We start from the raw sequence: 18,276 nt of genomic DNA on the forward strand, positions 1-18,276 counted from the left end.
GGGGAGAGACAGGAAAGAAGGTCCTGAAGGTAAATTTGCGCTGAGAGGGGCTGAACTCTTCCCCAGCACAGATGGGAGATGGAGGTGCCTGGCTCTGTCATCCCCATTTCCCAGCCAGCCCCAGCAGGGGTCCCAGTCAAAAAGGCAACCCCAGCTTTGTTACTGCCAGAAATCCAAAGGCTCCACGCACATCTGAGAGCCCAGACAGTGCCTGGAACCTCGAGCATAAAATCACACCTTGTTGTCTCATGCAGAAGAGCTGTGCCAGCCCCTGCTCAGCCACAGCCAGTCGAACCACCAGACAGTTGGATTTGCAGCCCTTTATTCACTACAGGAGATTTGGAGACTACTGGTCACCATACATGGGTCCAAGGTGACAAATTACTCCCGGGGGGATGCTCAGCATCCCTAAACTGAGAGGGCAAAGCCCACTCTGTTGTTGGCCATGTCAAAGATGGAGTACCACTGCCGGAGGAAGATGTTCCCGAGGATCCAGAGTGGCTGGCCGCTGGCAGAGGGCACGTACGTGCTCTCGACCCCAACAGTGCAAACACCATCGTTCTGTTGGGGGAAAAAGAGCAAATTTCAGTGCTGGTGAGGACTGCAGGAGATGTGTGCTGCCCATGGCTGCTTTGGGAGCAGGATTAGACTCTCATAATCACACGCAAGAGCACCACGAAGTGGGATGCTGGGCAATTCAGCGCTGGGGCTGCTTTGTGTTTGAAAAGAAGCTCTGACTTTCTCCTGGGGAAAAGTGCCCCACGGTGGCAAACTCGTGTTGGGGATGAGGAACTCACACCTACATTTAAGACATAGACAGAGGGGGGCAGCGGTAACTGAGCTCCACTGATGGCAAAGTAGAGAGTGGGCATGGTGGGGACACTGCCACAGTCAACGACGAACTGCAAAAGAAGCAAAGAGGGACAGAGGGGTCAGGACCCTGGGGCTGGGGACCCTCCATCCCCTGGCTGTAATCCCAGCCATGCTCCTCAAGTGTCAGCACAGCTCTGGCTGTGGCAGGGCTGTGCTCACTGGGTTTATCACATTAGGAAGAATTATTTTTGTTGTCCACCACTGCAGGGGGAGATGCACCACTGCAGTGCAGTGCTGTTTCTGGTGGGATGTTTCGGTCCAGAGATGCTCAGCAGGGTGTCCTTCCCGCTTACCCCTTGGTCACTCTCCTCCGCACCCAGTGCCTGCAGGAAGGTTAACATGAATTGTCCTGGGATGGTCAGCAGGAACGTCCCGGTGTCCACAATGCCATGACAGCCTTGGCTGCACCAGCCAGTGGCTGATGGCCCGATGGAGAACCTGGAGAGAGCAGCAGAAAAGGCATCAGAAAAGTTTAACCCCCCCCTCTGAGACCCCCTCTGAGCCACAGCACTTACTCCTCAATCCCAATCTTCCAGTACAATTCCTGGACCACAGGAGCCCACAAAACCTCCCCAGAGTACAGCTGGGGGTCAACCCCTCCAAGGATGACTTCTCCACCGTAACTATAGGTCGGGTTGCTGGAAAGACACAGAAAGGCACAGGATTAACCCCCAGATCAGGCAGGCTGCTCAGGAGAAAGCAGGGTAGCAACCGGCGCGTGGGGAGAACCTGTGGATGGAGGGTGGATGCAGAGAAGGATGGATCCAGGCTGTGGCTATGCAAGAGAGAGAGGCCTGTCATGAGAGGTCTCACCGTGAGTAGTAGAAGCTGAAGATGGGTTCCTCAAGCTGGTTCTGCTGCAGCATGTTCTGCATCAGCGTGTTGTAGCCCTCAATACCAACGCCTGGGTAAGACATGCCCAAAATCCCATCGAAGTCCAGGTAGTAAAAGGGTCTGCTGGGCTCATCCAGGCTCAGGCCAAACTCCTGGTTCCTGATGATGATGTTCTGGATCTAGAGGGAGATGAAAGATGCTGGGAGATGTGGGGACTTGGCAATGGTGGGGTAATGGTTGGACTCGATAAACTTAAAGGTCTTTTCCAACTTAAACCATTCTATGATTCTATATCAGGGTTGTGGACATCCCCCTTGACAGCACCATCCCAGAGAGGAGGTTTTGGGAGAGACAGGGGTGGTCAGGAAGAATGTATCCTGAAGATACATTTGCACTGGGAGGTGCTGAACTCTTCCACATCACAGATAAGAGATGGAGTTGGGAGCAGCCTGGCTCATAGTCTTTGTCCCATCACCCTTATTATTTCCTAAAAATAGCCACAAAACCCTTTTGACTCAGTCAAATTAGGTTAAAATCACACTTCTGCTAGTCTCACAATAAGGTATTTCGTATGCCCTGTGATGACAAAGCTCAGCCAGCAGTGTAAAGAAACAAATATTTAAGGCCAAAAATATCCCTTAACCCCAAGCAGTGACGAGCAGCCCAGAGGACTCAGACTGAGCTTGTTTGTAGCATCAATTTACGGTGAGACTCCATGAACATGGGAGATCCAGGCAGTATTGTCCAAAATAAAAAGGTCCTTTCAGCCACTCCCTAAATTTTTAACTGAATTGGACTGATCACAACCCCAGTCACTTCACACCCTGATTGCAGCAACACGTCAACAGTCACTTACTGTCACCGTGTCGTACCCTAAGGCCACCGACAGGTCACCGAACCCGTAGCTGAGGGTGTAGGTCACATCAGTGCCTGAGAAGGTGGACGACAGGCTGGAGTTGAACCTGGCATGATCTTCTGCATGGAGAGAAAATGACAGGCCCGGGGTTACATCCTCCCTGTGTGGTTCAGCATCCCTGGATCCCACCCAGGCAGAAGACCCCAGCAAGGGGCTTCCCAGGGAAGGGGCCATCTAAAACCAGCCCTGCTCTCCAAACCAGCCTCCCCCAGTGACTCTACCTGATTTCCCTCTCAGAGCACCAGCCCAGATCATGCAAGGGCTGTTGGAGAATTGCCATTTAGTGGGGAGCACCCCCCCAGCCCCACTGTGTCCCCAAGGATGCTCACCACAGGCTGGGGTCTGGCAGTAGGTGGAGGGAACCCACAGGTTGGCAGAGCCGGTGTCGAAGAGCACCAGGAAGTTTTGAGGGGGGGTGCCAATGCTGATCTCCCCGAAGTAGAAGGACTATGAAGAAGAGCAGGGGGTGGATTTCTGTTTCTTCCTGGGGTTTGGTTGTTTGGTTTTTTTTAATGAGTTTTCAGCTCTCTGCCCTCTGGTAGCTGAGACACCCAAACTGCTGAGGGGCTGAAGGAAGAACCCGTATTCCCTGAGTGTGTCCAGGGCAGGTAAAAGCACAGAAAGGAGCAGTGTTTGGCTTGTGACATGGTGAAGTGAGCAGCAAGGCCAGGAGTAGTAGATCTGCCCTGTAACCATCAAACTCTGCTTTTTCTGATAAATCAATTCAAGGCAAGACATGGTGCCTCTTTGTCTCCCAACATCTCCCAGCCCTCAGAGCCGGGCTACAAGGAGAGCAAATCCTGCCCTGCCCAGTGCAGGGATAGAGCTGAGCCCCTGCTGTGGATCTTCCTGTGGGAAAGGAGGAGGCCATCCCCAAAAACTGGAGCTGGGTGGCTCAGAGGAGGGAGGAAAAGCTCTGATACTTACATCCAGGTAGTTTGTTAGTGGTTCATAAGCCACAGCGTTAATGAGCTGGTATTTCCTACCAGGATCCCCTCTGGGGTCCTTCAGGAATCCCTCTGGCACCCCTTTCTCTCTCATCACCTCCCGCAAGGACCTGCCTTTCCTCAGGGGGATCCTGCACAGGATGGAGATGGCAGCAAGATGCTGAGGGGCTGAACAGCCCCTTCCCTGTGTGCACCCCACGTCCCTGCACCCTCACACCCAGCCCGGGACTCACCTCACCATCCCCTCCCCAAGCTGGAGGCAGAGCAGGGCCAGCAGCAGCCACCACATGGCCCTGGGTGCTGGTGGCTCCATGGCACCTCCTCACCTCAGCCAGGGCAGAGTGTTTATAGGCAGGAGCCCAGCCCAGCCCCTGCTCCAGACACCCCTTCCCTCTATCTCTGCACCCACCCAACACCAACGCTTGCGGTGGGTTTATCGCTGCAGCCGCCCTGATTTCCCCTCCTTACCCGGCTGTTTGGGCACTAACAGATTGGCCAGTACCTGTGATACAGAGACCAAATATGTGGCATCTGATAAGAAGCAAAATTCTATTGTTAACAAGAAGCTCAAGTGTTTTCTCCTGCCTTCAGCACCAGCTTGATCATTCCAGAAAACAAAGGCAAAACACACCCTTCATGGCAAATGGAAATCTAGGATGCTGGTTCCTCTTTCACCCGTCCAGGCAGGAAGTGCCACGGGCCAGCAGGATTTCTTTCATCCAAGTGTAAAGACTTTTACATCCAAACCCCTCAACACAACTACCAGGAGACAGGGAGGGTGGTTTTTCAGCTCAGCTCCTAGCTCACCAGGAACCAGCACATACTCCCAAAAAATATCTCTCTTCAGGCATTTGTCCTTTGTCATTCCACCCTTCCCTGCCCTCCAGCTCTGCTAGTAGCCCCCAAGGAAGCTGAGATGGGGGCAGCTCAACAGAGAAGCCCTGAAAGGCCTTTTTTACCTTCCCAGTGAAACCACTCAGCCATCTCCAACAGCCACTTTGATTTGCTGCAGTTCATTGTCACTGTCAGTTACACTGAGGATGCTCAGGGCACATGTCTGGGGTGTTAGAAGTGATGTCTCCAGGACACTCTGAGTGATGCTCATCCTATCCAGGCAGGTGAGCTGGGGGGTGTGTGTGGTGGGGTATTCAGGAATTTGTTTCCCAGTGATTTTTAGTCCTGGGAGACCGTTTCCTCCTCCTGGGAATGTGCTACCAACCCTGCCAGGTCACCGAGCACCCGTCCTGGCATCTGGTCCCCCAAGGGTGCTGCTCAGCTTCAGACCCCAAAGCCTGGGCACTCACCACCTGCAGAAACTCTGCCACATATCATCACCAGGGAACAGTCACTGTCCCCACATCCCCACCAGCCTGGCAGCCTCATATCCCATGGAAAACTTGAGACAAGCATGAATTGGTGGCAGATCAGTGCTTTAAGCCTGCAGTGGCTCAGGAAACCCCCCTGCACCCCTTCCTCCTCCATCACATCCTGATGGATCTGCCCCTGCTCAGAAGGATCCTGCAGGGAGCAAAGGGAAGAGCAAAGAGCAGCAGACACATGGTCAGCATTTGCCTGGCCCTTCCTGCCACCACTGCTGCCAGAGCAGCTTCAGCTCTCAGAAACCTCCCCATTTTATAGGGGAGAAGAAATGCCCTTCCCTGCTCTCCCTGCCTGGCTCATCTCCGTCTCGCTGTGCTCAGCCTGTGTCAATATTTTGACAGAAAGCACAGAGGAGTTTGTGTCCTTCCTCTGGTGAAATGACAGAGCTATTAATATATCTGATAATGAGTTCCAATGAGGAAGAACTTCTAAGAAACAAGTCTGGATCCCAGGAAAGAGCAGTGTTACCCGAGCCTTCCCTGGCCAAGGTGTTCCCCATCCCCTTCAGCCACGGACCATGATTCCCAATATTCTGGATGTTGTTTTACCTGCCTGAATAGCCCCACTTCAGGGTTTAGGGGTCATGTGGATGGCATGGCTCACCTGATCTGACCCCATATTCCCGCTCTGCCTTAATCACAGGACTTTGTTAAACCTTCTCCAGCTACAGGGAAGATTAGTGCCTTCCCACATGCACCTCTGAGGAGGTTTCCTGATGCCCAGCAAGAGGGACAGAGGTGGGGACGGACCAGCCCTGTGGCTTTATCCTCAGCTGGGCAGAGCCATCAGTTCAGCCCTGCCAGCAGCAGCAAGAGAAAGGACAGCATGTCCCCACGGTCACTCCAAGGTCACCACAAGCTGCAAGCAAAGCAATGGCCACCAGCTCTGGTGAGTGCTGCATTTGCCTGAGTAGGTGCTGAGCATCCCCCTGAAGTGACTGAGCCCATCAGGGACATTACCAGCTATGCACCATTACCTGATGGCACGGAGCAGAACTGGCTTTTTGGGGAATTCCTGGGGGAACTCCTGTCCCCAGAGCTGTGGTTGTGTTTAAGACCAACCCCAGTGACATTTCAGTGTCCCCATCCCCGGCACCACAGCCTGGCGTGTGGTGCTTTTTGCCTGGAAAGCAAAACCCTTTCAGGAATCAAGTTTGGGACCCTTGTTCTGGGCTTGTCCCTCTTTGAGGACATGAAGGACAGAAGTAGGGTGCAATCAGGCCCAAAGGCGGAACCCAGGACTGAGGGGATGGCACCTGCCAGCTTTCAGACACTCAAAACCTGCAGCCCCCAGCTGAGTTACACAAGCCTGGGAGAGGGGACAGGCAGGGGGGCATCTTCATACTCAAGGGCTTGGGAGAGCTGGTGGCACCAGGAGCTACCCTGGCACAGGTGTGGGAAGGGCTGGTCACTCCCATCCCTGCACCCATCAGGCTGTGAGCTGAGCTGCTGCATCCAGCAGAGGCACCCCCAGGCAGGAGCTCAATCATTCACTATAAATGCAGGTTGAGACTCTGCCCTGCAGCCATTAGGAGCCCACACCTCGTCCTACCCCTGTACAAGAAACATAAATACATCAACCTGAGCTCTGAACCAGTCCTGGAACAGCTTCCCCAACACTTCCCCTGTGCTGACTCTGCAGAAATCTGCCCAGGAGTTTTATCATGGCTCGAACTTTGCTGGAGCAAGAGTGGCTGAGACACAGAACCCATCAGCCTGTGCTCAGTCGTCACTCAACGCACTCAGAAGGTCAGAGACTGTTTGGGATGTTGGGGTTTATTTGTAACATGAGCCTGTAAGAACACACTTAGAGCCAACTCCCAGAGGAACAGGGAGCCGTGCGGGCACGTAAAGGAACATTAAGGTCTCTAGGAACCCCACGGGGCTCCAGCAAGGCTGGCTGAGGTGGGTTTGGCCAGAACAGGGGCTGGATTTCACTGCTCCTCTCCTCTACACTGACGTGGCAAAGCCAACGCGGTTGTTGGCCATGTCAAAGACGGTGTAATACTCCTTGAGGAAGACGTCACCAAAGATCCAGAGTGGCTGCCCGTTCTGGGAAGGCAGGTAGGTGGCCTCAACCCCAACTGTGCAGTAGCCCTTGTTCTGTAAGGGGGGGAAAACAGGGAGTCAGAGCCTCAGACAAGCAGCAGGACCCTGCCAGCTGGGCCGCAGGGAGGTGGGATCTGCCCACACAAGGAGGGAGAACATTGCTGCTTGTCAAGAAGCACCAAGTGCTTTCCTGGCCCTCAGGGATTCAGCAGGATGAAGCTGATCAGTTAATACATACATTCAAGATGTAGGCAGAGGGGTAGAGTGGGAGATTGACTCCATTGATGATGAAGGTGATGGTGGGCAAGTTCTGGATCTCACTGCAGTCAACTGCATACTGTGGAGAGAGGGTGAAGAGGAGGTTATGGCTGCAGCAGCACTCAGTGTGAGAGGAGAGATACCCCTGTATGAGGGAGTAACACACACTTCATCCCCTGGCAGTGCCACATCTCCCTGTCCTTCCCTGACATGCCTGCAGCACCATGTTTCTGTAGAGAACACATGAGTTTTGTGGAACCTGGTCAAGCCCACAGGTTCTGGTTCACTCAAGCCTCCCCGCTGCTTCATGCAAGTCTCCAAAGCATCCCCCACACTTACACCATAGCTGGTCAGCTGGGCACCCACAGCCTGCAGGAAGCTGTCCAGGTACTCCTGGGGCACTGTCAGCAGGAAGGTCCCTGTGTCCACGATGGCCTGACAGCCCTGGCTGCACCAGCCCGTTGTTGACTGTCCAATAGCAAATCTGGGAGGAGAATGGGGTGGAAAACATCACTTTAGGCACCCACTGGGCAACTAAACCTGTCTCAGCTGGATCTGTAAACAGTCTGGGATTCTAGAATCATGGGATAGTTTGGGTTGGAAGGGACCCTAAAGATCATCCAGCTCCAACCCCCTGCATGGGCAGGGACACCTCCCACCAGCCCAGGTTGCTCCAAGCCCCATCCAACCTGCCCTTCAACACCTCCAGGGATGGGGCAGCCACAGCTTCCGTGGGCAACCTGTTCCAGTGTCTCACCCCCCTCACAGGGAAGATTTTTTCCTAATGTCTAACCTAAATGTCCCCTTTTCCTGTTCAGAGATGCTCTGGAACACAGTGCCCGACCCCTGCCTGGAGCCCACAGCTGCTGCAATAGCTGCAGCTTCATCCAGAGAGCAGCTGGAACGCCCTCATCACACAAGCAGTCCAATTGGATCATGCCCATCAGGGACAAGCACAACTCACCCACCAAGCTCGACCTGCCAGTAAAGCTCCTGGGTCACTGGTGCCCAAATAATATCCCCACGGAAGAGCCGAGTGTCAATCCCTCCAAGAATGAGCTCTCCCCCATAGTTGTAGGTGGGTTGGCTTCAAAAAAACAGAGTTACAGCAGCAGAGCTCAGTAAATCGGGGCTAGAGAGGGTCAAATTCCCAAGGAACCTGCGTGGGGACAGGCAGGTTGGTGCAGAGGGGACGTGCAGATGGCCCCAGCAGATCTTTACCGGGAGAAGTAGAAGCTGAAGATGGGCTCGGTGAGCTGGTTCTGCTGCATCATGCCCTGCAGTGCTGTGGGTATGGATCCCACTGCCAGCAAGGGGTAGGCCATTCCCAGGATCCCATCAAACTCGGCATAGTAGAAAGGTTGGGTTGGCTCGTTCTGGCTGAGCCCAAACTCTTGGTTTGTGACCATGATGCTCTGGATCTGGAGGGGAAGGGGACACCAGGTCAGGCTGCCTGCCCAGGCAAGCCCGAGTTATGTCAGATGGGCTGACTGATGCTTTGGAAGCCCAACCAGCTCCCTGCAAGGTTACAGCTGGTGAAAAACTAAGAATTGATTGGGTTGGAAAAGACCAAAGATCACCAAGTCCAACCATTAACCCAGCCCTGCCAAGGCCACCACTAACCCATGTCCCTCAGCACCACATCTACACGGCTTTTAAATCCCTCCAGGGATGGGGACTCCACCACTGCCTTGGGCAGCCTGTGCCAGGGCCTGAGAACCTTTCAGTGAAGTCTCTTCTAATATCCAATCTACACCTTCCCTGGCACGGCTTGAGGCCTTTTCCCTTCACTCTGTTGCTTGTCACTGGGGTGAAAAGACCGACCCCCTCCCCGCTCCAACCTCCTGTCAGGGAGTTGCAGAGAGTGAGAAGCTGCTTTTCTCCAGGCTGAACACCCCCAGTTCCCTCAGCCACTCCTTGAAACAGCCCCAGGGGAAAAATCAGCAGCAATTGGGTTAAAACCAAGTGCTGGGGGCACAGTGCCCAGGAGGACAGGGTGGGGGGACTCACCCTCAGCGTGTCGTAGCCCAGCAGCACCGTCACCGCGCCGCTGCCGTAGGAGAGGGTGTAGGACTGGCCACTGCTGATGAAGGTGGAGGAGTCGTTGGGATTGAACTTTGCGTGGTTGACTGTGGGGGAGAGAAGAAGGCAAAGCTCCTGGACACCTGCCTGCCTGGCTGTGGTGGGATCTCACCACCAGGATAGCACCTGGGAAAGCAGCTTCCCCGGCAGAGCGGGTGCTGAGGAGCAGAACGGGCTGTTCTCTGCCTCGTGGTTACCCCTGAGGCAGGGTTTGCATCCCAGTTTTGCTTGGGCCCCTTGCAAGGGAATGGCTGTTGTGATCACAGCTCCATCAGCTGCCCAACATGAGCAGCGAGGTCTGTTGGGAGAGCTCTGCTGGGCAGCAGGACAGCAGCTCTCATGTCTTTGCTCTCCCCTGTGCCCGGCCACGAAAGGTCATAGATTCATAGAATCACAGAATCCTTTGGGTTGGAAAAGACCTACAAGACAATTCAGTCCAACTGTTCCCCCAGCCCTGCCAAAGCCACCAATGACCCATGTCCCTCAGAGCCACTTCTACATGGCTTTGAAATTCCTCCAGGGATGGGGACTCCACCACCGTCCTGAGCAGCCTGGGCCAGGGCCTGACAACCCTTTTGGGGAAGAAATTATTCCTAGTTTCCAATCTAAACCTCCCCTGGCACAACTTGAGGCCATTTCCTCTTGTTCTATCCCTTGTCACTTAAGAGAAGAGACTGAGCCCCCCTCTCCTCGCTCCAACCTCCTCTCAGGCAGTTGCAGAGCCAGAAGGTCTCCTCTCAGCCTCCTTTTCTCCAGCTGAACACCCACAGCTGCCTCAGCCCCTCCTCAGAAGTTCTCCAAACCCTTCTCCTTGTGCTCCAGACCCTTCCCCAGCTCTGGACATGCTCCAGCCCCTCAATGTTCATCTTGTTGTGAGGGGCCCGAAGCCGAACCCCGGATTTGAGGCATGAGGGAGGGGGGCTGAGGGCGATGGGGGGGTCAGTGAAATGGGGCACTCACAGCACGCTGGTGTCTGGCAGTAGGAGGAGGGGACCCACAGGTTGGAGGAGCCAGTGTCAAAGAGCACCAAGAAGTTTTGGGGGGGGTCCCCGATGCTGATCTCCCCGAAGTAGCTGGCCTGCAGGGACAGACACGGCTTCTCCATCAGCTACAGGTCAGGCACAGACCAGGCTTTCACCTCCCAGCCCTGTGCCAGCATTCCCAGCACTTTGCAGGGAATGCCAGGCTCATTCTTGGACAGAACCCAGTGGGCAGGAACAGCCTGAAACCCCACCTTGCTTTTTCTCCCAACAGATGCAACATTAAATATTTGTTATGCCTTTTGTGACATATAGAAAAGCGTGGCCTTGCGTGGCTGGGGGACAACTTCTCTAAAGCCTACACTTAAAAAAGAGTGGGGGGCAAAAAGCAAGTTCTGACTCCTGGAGGCTCAGGATCACTCTGGCAAGCTGGGAAGGAGAAGGGAAAGGGGATGGGGTGTGTGGACAGACAGTGAGAGGGCAACCTGGGCTACTCACATCCAGGTGGTTGGTTAGTGGCTCAAACACAACGTAGTTGTCAGTGAAGTTGTATTTCTTGGCTGGATCATTTTTAATTTTCTTCAGGTAGTCCTCCAGCACTCCTGCCTCCCTCATGTTCTCCCGGATAGACTTGCCTTTCTTCAGTTTGATTCTGTATAGAGGGAAAAAAACAAACCAACCAAAAAACCCAAACAAAACCCAGCAGGAAATCAGGAGATTCAGGAATTTCCAAATGATCAGCTTTCCAGGCTCCTTTGAGCCCTGCTCCATTGGGAGTCCTCTGCTCAGCTGCCTTGTACATCCCCAGGGGCAGCCCTGCCAGCAAGGGACAACCTGAACGAGGATCATGATGGTCTGTGGAGATGCAGGAGCCTGGAGTCACCCCTGCTTAGACTTGCTCAGCATCCTCGGGGACACGGTGCAGCCCCTGCAGGTCCCAGCTGCAGCCGGGCTCTGTTCTCCACCCTCTCCCCACTCCTCCTGATGCAGGACACTCACCTCACCAGCCCCTCCGAGAGCTGGAGACACATCAGAGCCAGGACCAGCCACTTCATGGTGCAGGAGTTGTCCACCCCCCTGCACACACCCTGTGGGAAACGGCAGCAGATGGTCTGAGCTGCCTGGGACTCCCTGGTTTTATACTGAGAAGCAGTGACCACCCCCCTCCTTATCTGCTGACCTCCATTTTCCATTACCACCACGTGCAACCCCCGGCTTCAAGGGTTCCTTTGTATTTTGGGCCACGAGGATTCTGAGGAGCTTGTGTCCTTAGCGAGGCGCTCAGGTGAGAATAGAGCGAGATCAAAGTGTTACCATCCGATAAGAGCCCGGCCCTTATCGCAGCCACGGGGGGGAGTGACCCACACGTCACCGTGGTGGGGTGTTATCTGTGTTGGGCAAAACCTGTTCAAACCTTTTCCCAAAACAAAGGCGCTGGCAGCTCCTGGCGCGGGGTGGAAACGCGGCAGGTTTCGTCGGCCGCCCTTCCGGCCTGCCCTGCTGCCCTGGAGCAGGGATGGCTGCTGCCCTCCAGGCTTCTCCAGGGCAGGCTGCAAGGAGCTGGCTGCTCTGCTCCTCCTGTCCCAGGAGCTCAGTGAGCCCACTAGGTTTCTTCTGCTTTCTCCTTGGTGGTTTCCAGTGATGTTCTGCTTGCTGGTCCATCCTTCTCTTCCTCTTCCTCTGGTCCATCCTTCTCTCCCTCTGGTCCATCCTTCTCTCCCTCTGGTCCATCCTTCTCTCCCTCTGGTCCATCCTTCTCTTCCTCTGGTCCATCCTTCTCTCCCTCTGGTCCATCCATCTCTCCCTCTGGTCCATCCTTCTCTCCCTCTTCCTCTGGTCCATCCTCCTCCCCTTCTTCATCTGGTCCATCCTTCCCCACCTCTTCATCAGGCTCCCACTACTTCCCCATCCTCTCCTACAGGTACAACTGGCTCCCCTATGTTGCACACCTCAACCCTGCTCCTGCTTTCATACTATTTTGGACAGAAATTGCTTTTTTTTTTTTTTTTTTCCTTCCATTTTTTAATTTCTCAATAATTTTGTGGAACAACTGGCTCCCCTTCCATCCTGCATTAAAAGGCACGTGCTGTGTCTCCCTGCATGGGGACATTTAAGCCCTCTGGGCTGGCCAAGCTGCAGCTTCACCCACTGGGTTTTGGCACCGACCCAGAGACTCAGGAAATTCCTCGTTTGCTTTTTGACCCTGTGGAAAAAAAAAAAGAACCACAAACACAGACCTCCCAAACTGCCAACAAACACTTCAACAGACCAAAACATTTTTGGTTACAACCCAAAATATTTTCTATTAAATGGACCAAAATATTTTTGGTCATAACCTAAATATTTTATAGCCAACAGACCCAAACATTTTGGGTTCTGTTCTAAACATTTTCCAGCAACTGGACCAAAATATTTTCAGTTATAACTTCGATGTTTTCTAGATCTCCTCTGGCTCAGCTTCCATCCCTCCAAGGAGTGGAGAAATCCTGGTGTCCATCACCCACTGGTAACCCAGCACTATCACTGCCCTCAACCCATGTCAACGCTCCACACAGATTTGGGTCCCTTGGGAGCACTGGGAGCTTGTGTCCTTTGCTGGCTCTTGAGACTATAATAAAGCAATTATCTTGTTTGCCAGCAGGATTGATAGAAAGATCAACTTATTAAGATTGGATAAAAAAGCAAATTCTGGCTGAAAGCAAAGAGCAGTTATCAAAACGTCAATACAGGGAGTTTTATCTCCGGTCCCCACGGGGATCAGCTTTGCCAAAAGACAAAGGAATAAGGTGCCCTCTACAGCACACACAAACCCCAGCTGCTTTGGGCACTTCTTGACCCAAAATTAGACAGGACTTGTTTGCCCAGGTGTTTGGGCTAACGGGGATGAAGGATTTATGGTTTCTAACCTCAGAGATCCTGTGTCCCCACGTGGAGCAGGGGCCAACAGCCCCAGGCAGGACAGGGGCATCTCCCCTCCTCTGCTTTCAGTTTCTTCTCTGGGTTGGTACAACTGCCCAGCCCATGTGCTCACAGCTCCAGCCTGGGGAAGCCCAACACTCCTGGGTGAATATGGATCCCTTTGCATCCCACAGCCAACTCCACCACCTGTTCTGGGACACCACAGAGGTGCAGAACCCAGCAACAGAGATGAGATGGAAGCAGCAGTGGTTCTGGCCACCAGAGCCCACGCAGCCCTGGCCATCCAAAGGGCTTAAGCACTTCCCACACAAGCCAACAAATCCTATTAAACCAACAGGCACTGCAGAGGTGGGCACCACCTCCCAGGAGCTGGTAGCTCTTGACAGGATAAGAAATTAAAGTGGGATCCATGAGCCAAAGACATCTCCTGTCTGCAGATACCATTCCCAGAGCCATCAGGGGACAGAAAGCTTTTCAAAGCCATTGGCTGAATTTCCTGATCTGCTCGGGACTCTGCTCTACCCATGACAAAAAACACAGGGAAATGACTGGTGCCAATTCCAGGACAAATTCCCACCCCAGTTCCTGTGGCTCTGCCCCAGACATAAGCTATTGCTATTAACCTCAACAAATGGTAAGACAGAACTTAATAAACATGAAGATGGGACTGCCAGGAGCTCCTCTTGCTCCTTAAATCCTATTCCTCTCACAAGCACCAGGAGAGTTAAACCCTTCCTTGAGGTGCCAAATCCCGTCTGCGTTAATGCTCTTCCCCCTTTAACAGGCTTGTTCTATGTGATTTAAAACAGCTTCATACAGGTTGCCTGGAGCACAACTGCTCTCTGCTAGTGTTCTCCAGCCAAGAAAAGCTCTTGGTGGGAGCCACAATGACTTGGTTACTTCCAAAGCAGCTGCATTTATGACCTGCACACATCCCCACTACTCAGTGCTGCACGAGCTGGTTTTAATGTTTTATTTCCAAAACAGAGCTCACAGTACACAATGTCCATCCACATGAAAATAAATAGTCCTCCCTTCCTAGGCAACCATGAGAACAGGTCCTGAAACAACCCGCTGGGCTCTAGATCTAACATTTAAATTCCCAAACCAGGCTGAGGATCAGGCACTCCATGGTGATCTTCTCTTGCAGGCAGGTTCTGAAGAGCCCTCCAGACCCCCTGCTCAGGCCCAGACCCCACCTCTTATGCACCCCAAGGTGGTCCCAACCTCTGTGCACCTGAAGCTTAGAAGTGGACCCATCTCAAGAGAGCTCCCCATCATGCTGTCCTGAAAACTCCAAGGCAAACACAACACTATTTTCAACATCTTTCTGATGGGGTTACCCAAGTCTTGCTAAAAAGGAAAATGGAAAATTGCATTTTCCTGGGGTAGGATGGAAAGAACAGCATAGGTTTATCATCAGTTGTGTTATTTCCTCTGTTTCCTTTTGGTTCTTACCTCCAGCATTTCAGAAAGTCATGGAGAGATGAAACACATAGATTTGGGGTCAGAAAGACGTGGCACATGAAGACACAGTCACTTTGGGAGGCACAGATGGCCCTACCTGCTGCTCTTCAGTCCTTTCAGTCAGTTCCTGCTGGGGAAGAGTCTTCAGGGGGAATTTTGCCAGCCAAGGAATGAAAGTGTGCATGTTACCACACGATTAGCTCTTGATTTGCTGGAGAGTTCAGAAAAAGAAGCAAATCAAACCCATGGGAAGGCCCTATGCCTAGAGCAGGGCAGCAGGGCCAGGGAGGGTGAAGCCACATCTTGTTCAACCTTGGCAGAAGCACCTGGTTCCCACCAGTCCCCAAATTCCACCACTCCAACCTATTACCTTAAATGTCCCACCATGGTGGAAATTTAAATTAAAATGGAAAGCCAGGCCAGCAATCACTAGTTGCTCTCATGCAATTCAGGCTGGACTTCTTGCAGCATTTGTTTTCCAGGTCTCACTCCCCCCAAGGAATCGTTGCCATTTCAATTGGAAATAAAAAGGAAAGCTCACTTGGAAATGTGACCATTGTTTCTCTGCACCACACACAAAAGACAGGACCAGGGGATAACCATCATATGCCATTTATTCTGTATACATTCGTAGTGCACATCAATGTGAGACATGAGCACTCCCCAGGTCACAGGAGCACTGCTGCTGTTCTTCACCAGGATGGTTACATCCCTTGGGATATGAAGAGGGACTGGATGGACATCCATAGAAATCACCTGAAGAAGCAATTGCACAGCAAGATCAAACCCCCCTCCCTGGTCAGAGCAACTGAATCCCCGGTGGCCAGAGCCCCGAAGCACCTTTGTTCTTCTGCCACATCAGAAATGTTCAGTATCAAAGACAAAAGCACAAGTAACAACAAGGAGAATCGCAGGGGAGGAGAGCTGGAGGTAACACAGATGCATCTGGGCCTTTCAACTGCAAAATCACACTCACTTTATGGAAGAAAACCAAATTACAGCCCTCCTTTAAAATTAGCCTTTTCCATCCCCTGGCCTGTAATTGCCAACTTCAAAGCTCTCAGGATTTCCACTAATGTATTCACCTCTGGTAACAGGCATCCAAACCTGTTCTGCCACCCATGCAAGGCATTTCCAGAGGAGCCAACTCTGGGGGAAAAGACAAACTTCCCAGAAAGGCTGAGGGCAGCCCTCCCAGAAGCTGAATTTAGGCAATGCATTCATTAATGATCATTTATTAATGATACTTCACAGTTAAGACACCACCTGTGAGGGTTGAGTAGCATCACACAGAGAGACAAGAGTAAAGATTTTGGGAGAAAATGGCTGAGAGAACAGACAGCTTTAATATCAAGCCCTGGTTTGGTTTTTCTGCCAGTGAAGAACATGGCTTAGGTAATAAAAATGACAATAACAGTAACAACTAACACATTTGAGTGTCTTTGCAGAAATATTGATCCCTTAATCCTCACAACCCAGCATCTCCTTCACCCTGTAAGGCAGGTACAGCTCACAGATACTCAAACCTCCTTCCCTGGTGGAAAAGCAGGCACAGAAAATGGGTCAAAAGAAAAAAAAAACAAACCCAAAACAAATACATAAAAAAAGTCTCCCATGATAAAAGACAACTGAGCACCAGGAGAAGCTGTGCTCCTACCCATGGGTTCTTAGAGAAGGGAAGGGTAAAAGATCTATTTCTGCATTCACCAGGGAAGAATCACCAGAAGTCTCACTGATTAACTCAAAACTCAAACGAGAAGCATTTAAAAAGGTTAAGACAGTCAGATTCTCTCTGTGTAGCACATGGCTGCTTACCAAGTCACCCCTGAACTTCAGTCTCACAGGCAGAGGAGGGAGACCAGTGAAGATGCAACAATCCCCAGCAAGGGCTGCACAAACCTGCCCTGCAGCAAAGGACATGAACCAACAGCTCAGCTCGTGCTGCCAGGTCTCAGCCATTACTTGTTTTTTTCAGAACCAAACCAAGTCTCAGCAAATACAACAGTTGGCTGAACATAGCTCCTTTTCCCAAGTTACCCATTCACAGACAGAACACAGGGGTGAACCACCTGCCCTGCAGAGCCAGGCTTGGGAGAGTAAGAGATTTCACAGCTTCAACTCAGCAACGGAGACCAAGTCCAGAGCAGGTTTCAGACATCCACGTGCTCATTCGTTTCCTCCAGGTCACCCATGTGGCATCAGTTGGATGCACAGAGCCCTGGATTCATCCACCTTAACTCACAACTAGATGTATGGATGCAGCCACAAAGGGTGAGGTGTCCTGCTGCATGGAGGGGATCGTCACTGTGGAGGATATTCCATGGCTGAAAGGACAGGAGGAGTCACTGGGTATCCCTAGTTTAGTTTCCCATCCAAGTAAGCATTGGGAAAGTCCAGCAAACTCACATCTAAGGCTCAAAGCAAGATCTGTAGGATCCATCTTCACAAGGTGCAATAATACAAGATGTTGCATAAACGTTTCCAGCCCAAAGGAAACAGCAACAGGAAAGACTCAAGAGAGTTATCTGAAGGGATCCCTCCTGCCCTCGACCCAAATCAGAGCACTGAAGGACTGAGGAGATGCCAAGGCAGATGTTCTTGCCTTTCAACCCCGTCCTGGTTTCTCCTCCGTTTCAAGCGTGGCCACTAGAGGAAGCTGCGACACCGGCTGTGACTCCGGGAGAAACCCAAACCGGTGACACCTCTGCCCCAAGATCTACCACCCCAGTGCTCAAACACCACTCCGGGCTTTCCTTGCACTTCACACCACCTGCAAAACCGAGTATTAGGAAGTTCTCAAAGGGTCCTGGCTACTTAACACCAACATTGCTCACGTGAAGTTTTCCAGGAAAGCAAAGAAGTGAGCAAATCACCAGGACGTGAACCCAACGGAAGGCATGAATGCCACCAGCCTGCCTGCCCGCAAGGAGTTGCCCACTTAATTGCTCAAACATTTAACAACCACCCTGCAAACAATGAGCTGTGAGCAGCTTTTCATTCCCAAAGCTGTCCCGGGATGGCAGCTGAGCAGAGCCTGCTGAGCCAGCAGCTCCCTGGCCACCAGGGAGGACACGAGGGGATGGAAAGCTGGGGATGGTGAAGCTCTCTGTGCCCTGAATGCAGCAGGTGCAGCCAGCATCGACTCTACATTTTTTCATCTTTAAGGTCAAGGAAATTCTTCTCCTCCTCCTCTGAACAGGCACAACATCCTCCACTATAGCTGGGATACAGATGCCATCCGGGAAGAGCGGTGAGACCTCTGCTGAGTGAGGACACAGCTCCTGCACAGCTGTCTCCTTGTCACTTGTGGTTTCCATGTCCTCAGGAGGTAGTGGAGCATTGGATTCACCAGAGGGGAAAGAGAGGCACAAGTCAGACAACACAGTTTGTCTGGAGGAGGTGGGAATGGTCAGCAGGTCCAAAGGTCCAGACCAGCCTACCCAAAGCAAAGCTAATTTGGAGCCACCTAAAAGGGATCACAGCTGGGACTTGCCGGGAGCCCAGCCTTCCTGAGGAACCACCAGCACCAGTGGGCTCTCCTCATCCCTGAAGCTCACACCCTCTCCAGACCC

General features: G+C 52.4%; 2 protein-coding genes across 3 annotated transcripts; both read right to left on the bottom strand.

The window, feature by feature from the left end:
* Positions 1 to 408: 408 nt before the first annotated feature.
* On the bottom strand, positions 409 to 3,859 carry LOC127393559 (pepsin B-like). Of its 2 annotated transcripts, none has more exons than XM_051638744.1 (9): positions 3,804 to 3,859; positions 3,551 to 3,701; positions 2,953 to 3,070; positions 2,564 to 2,682; positions 1,687 to 1,886; positions 1,389 to 1,496; positions 1,167 to 1,311; positions 804 to 902; positions 409 to 561 (listed from the first exon to the last, which is right to left on the bottom strand). In XM_051638744.1, exons 1-9 carry the CDS (start codon positions 3,857 to 3,859, stop codon positions 409 to 411), a joined length of 1,149 nt encoding a protein of 382 aa, XP_051494704.1. The 2 variants fall into 2 exon arrangements, with proteins under 2 accessions (XP_051494704.1, XP_051494703.1); XM_051638743.1 differs by having other exon boundaries at positions 1,389 to 1,511.
* Positions 3,860 to 6,824: 2,965 nt separating this feature from the next.
* LOC127393560 (pepsin B-like) lies at positions 6,825 to 11,373 on the bottom strand. The gene is made up of 9 exons (XM_051638745.1): positions 11,318 to 11,373; positions 10,817 to 10,970; positions 10,299 to 10,416; positions 9,267 to 9,385; positions 8,478 to 8,677; positions 8,221 to 8,343; positions 7,590 to 7,740; positions 7,237 to 7,335; positions 6,825 to 7,052 (listed from the first exon to the last, which is right to left on the bottom strand). The coding sequence occupies exons 1-9, from the start codon at positions 11,371 to 11,373 to the stop codon at positions 6,900 to 6,902; spliced, it is 1,173 nt and encodes a 390-aa protein (XP_051494705.1). The 3' UTR covers positions 6,825 to 6,899.
* Between the last annotated feature and the right edge of the window lie 6,903 nt (positions 11,374 to 18,276).

This window comes from Apus apus, chromosome 23, assembly GCF_020740795.1.
Source record: "Apus apus isolate bApuApu2 chromosome 23, bApuApu2.pri.cur, whole genome shotgun sequence".
Classification (NCBI taxonomy): domain Eukaryota; kingdom Metazoa; phylum Chordata; class Aves; order Apodiformes; family Apodidae; genus Apus; species Apus apus.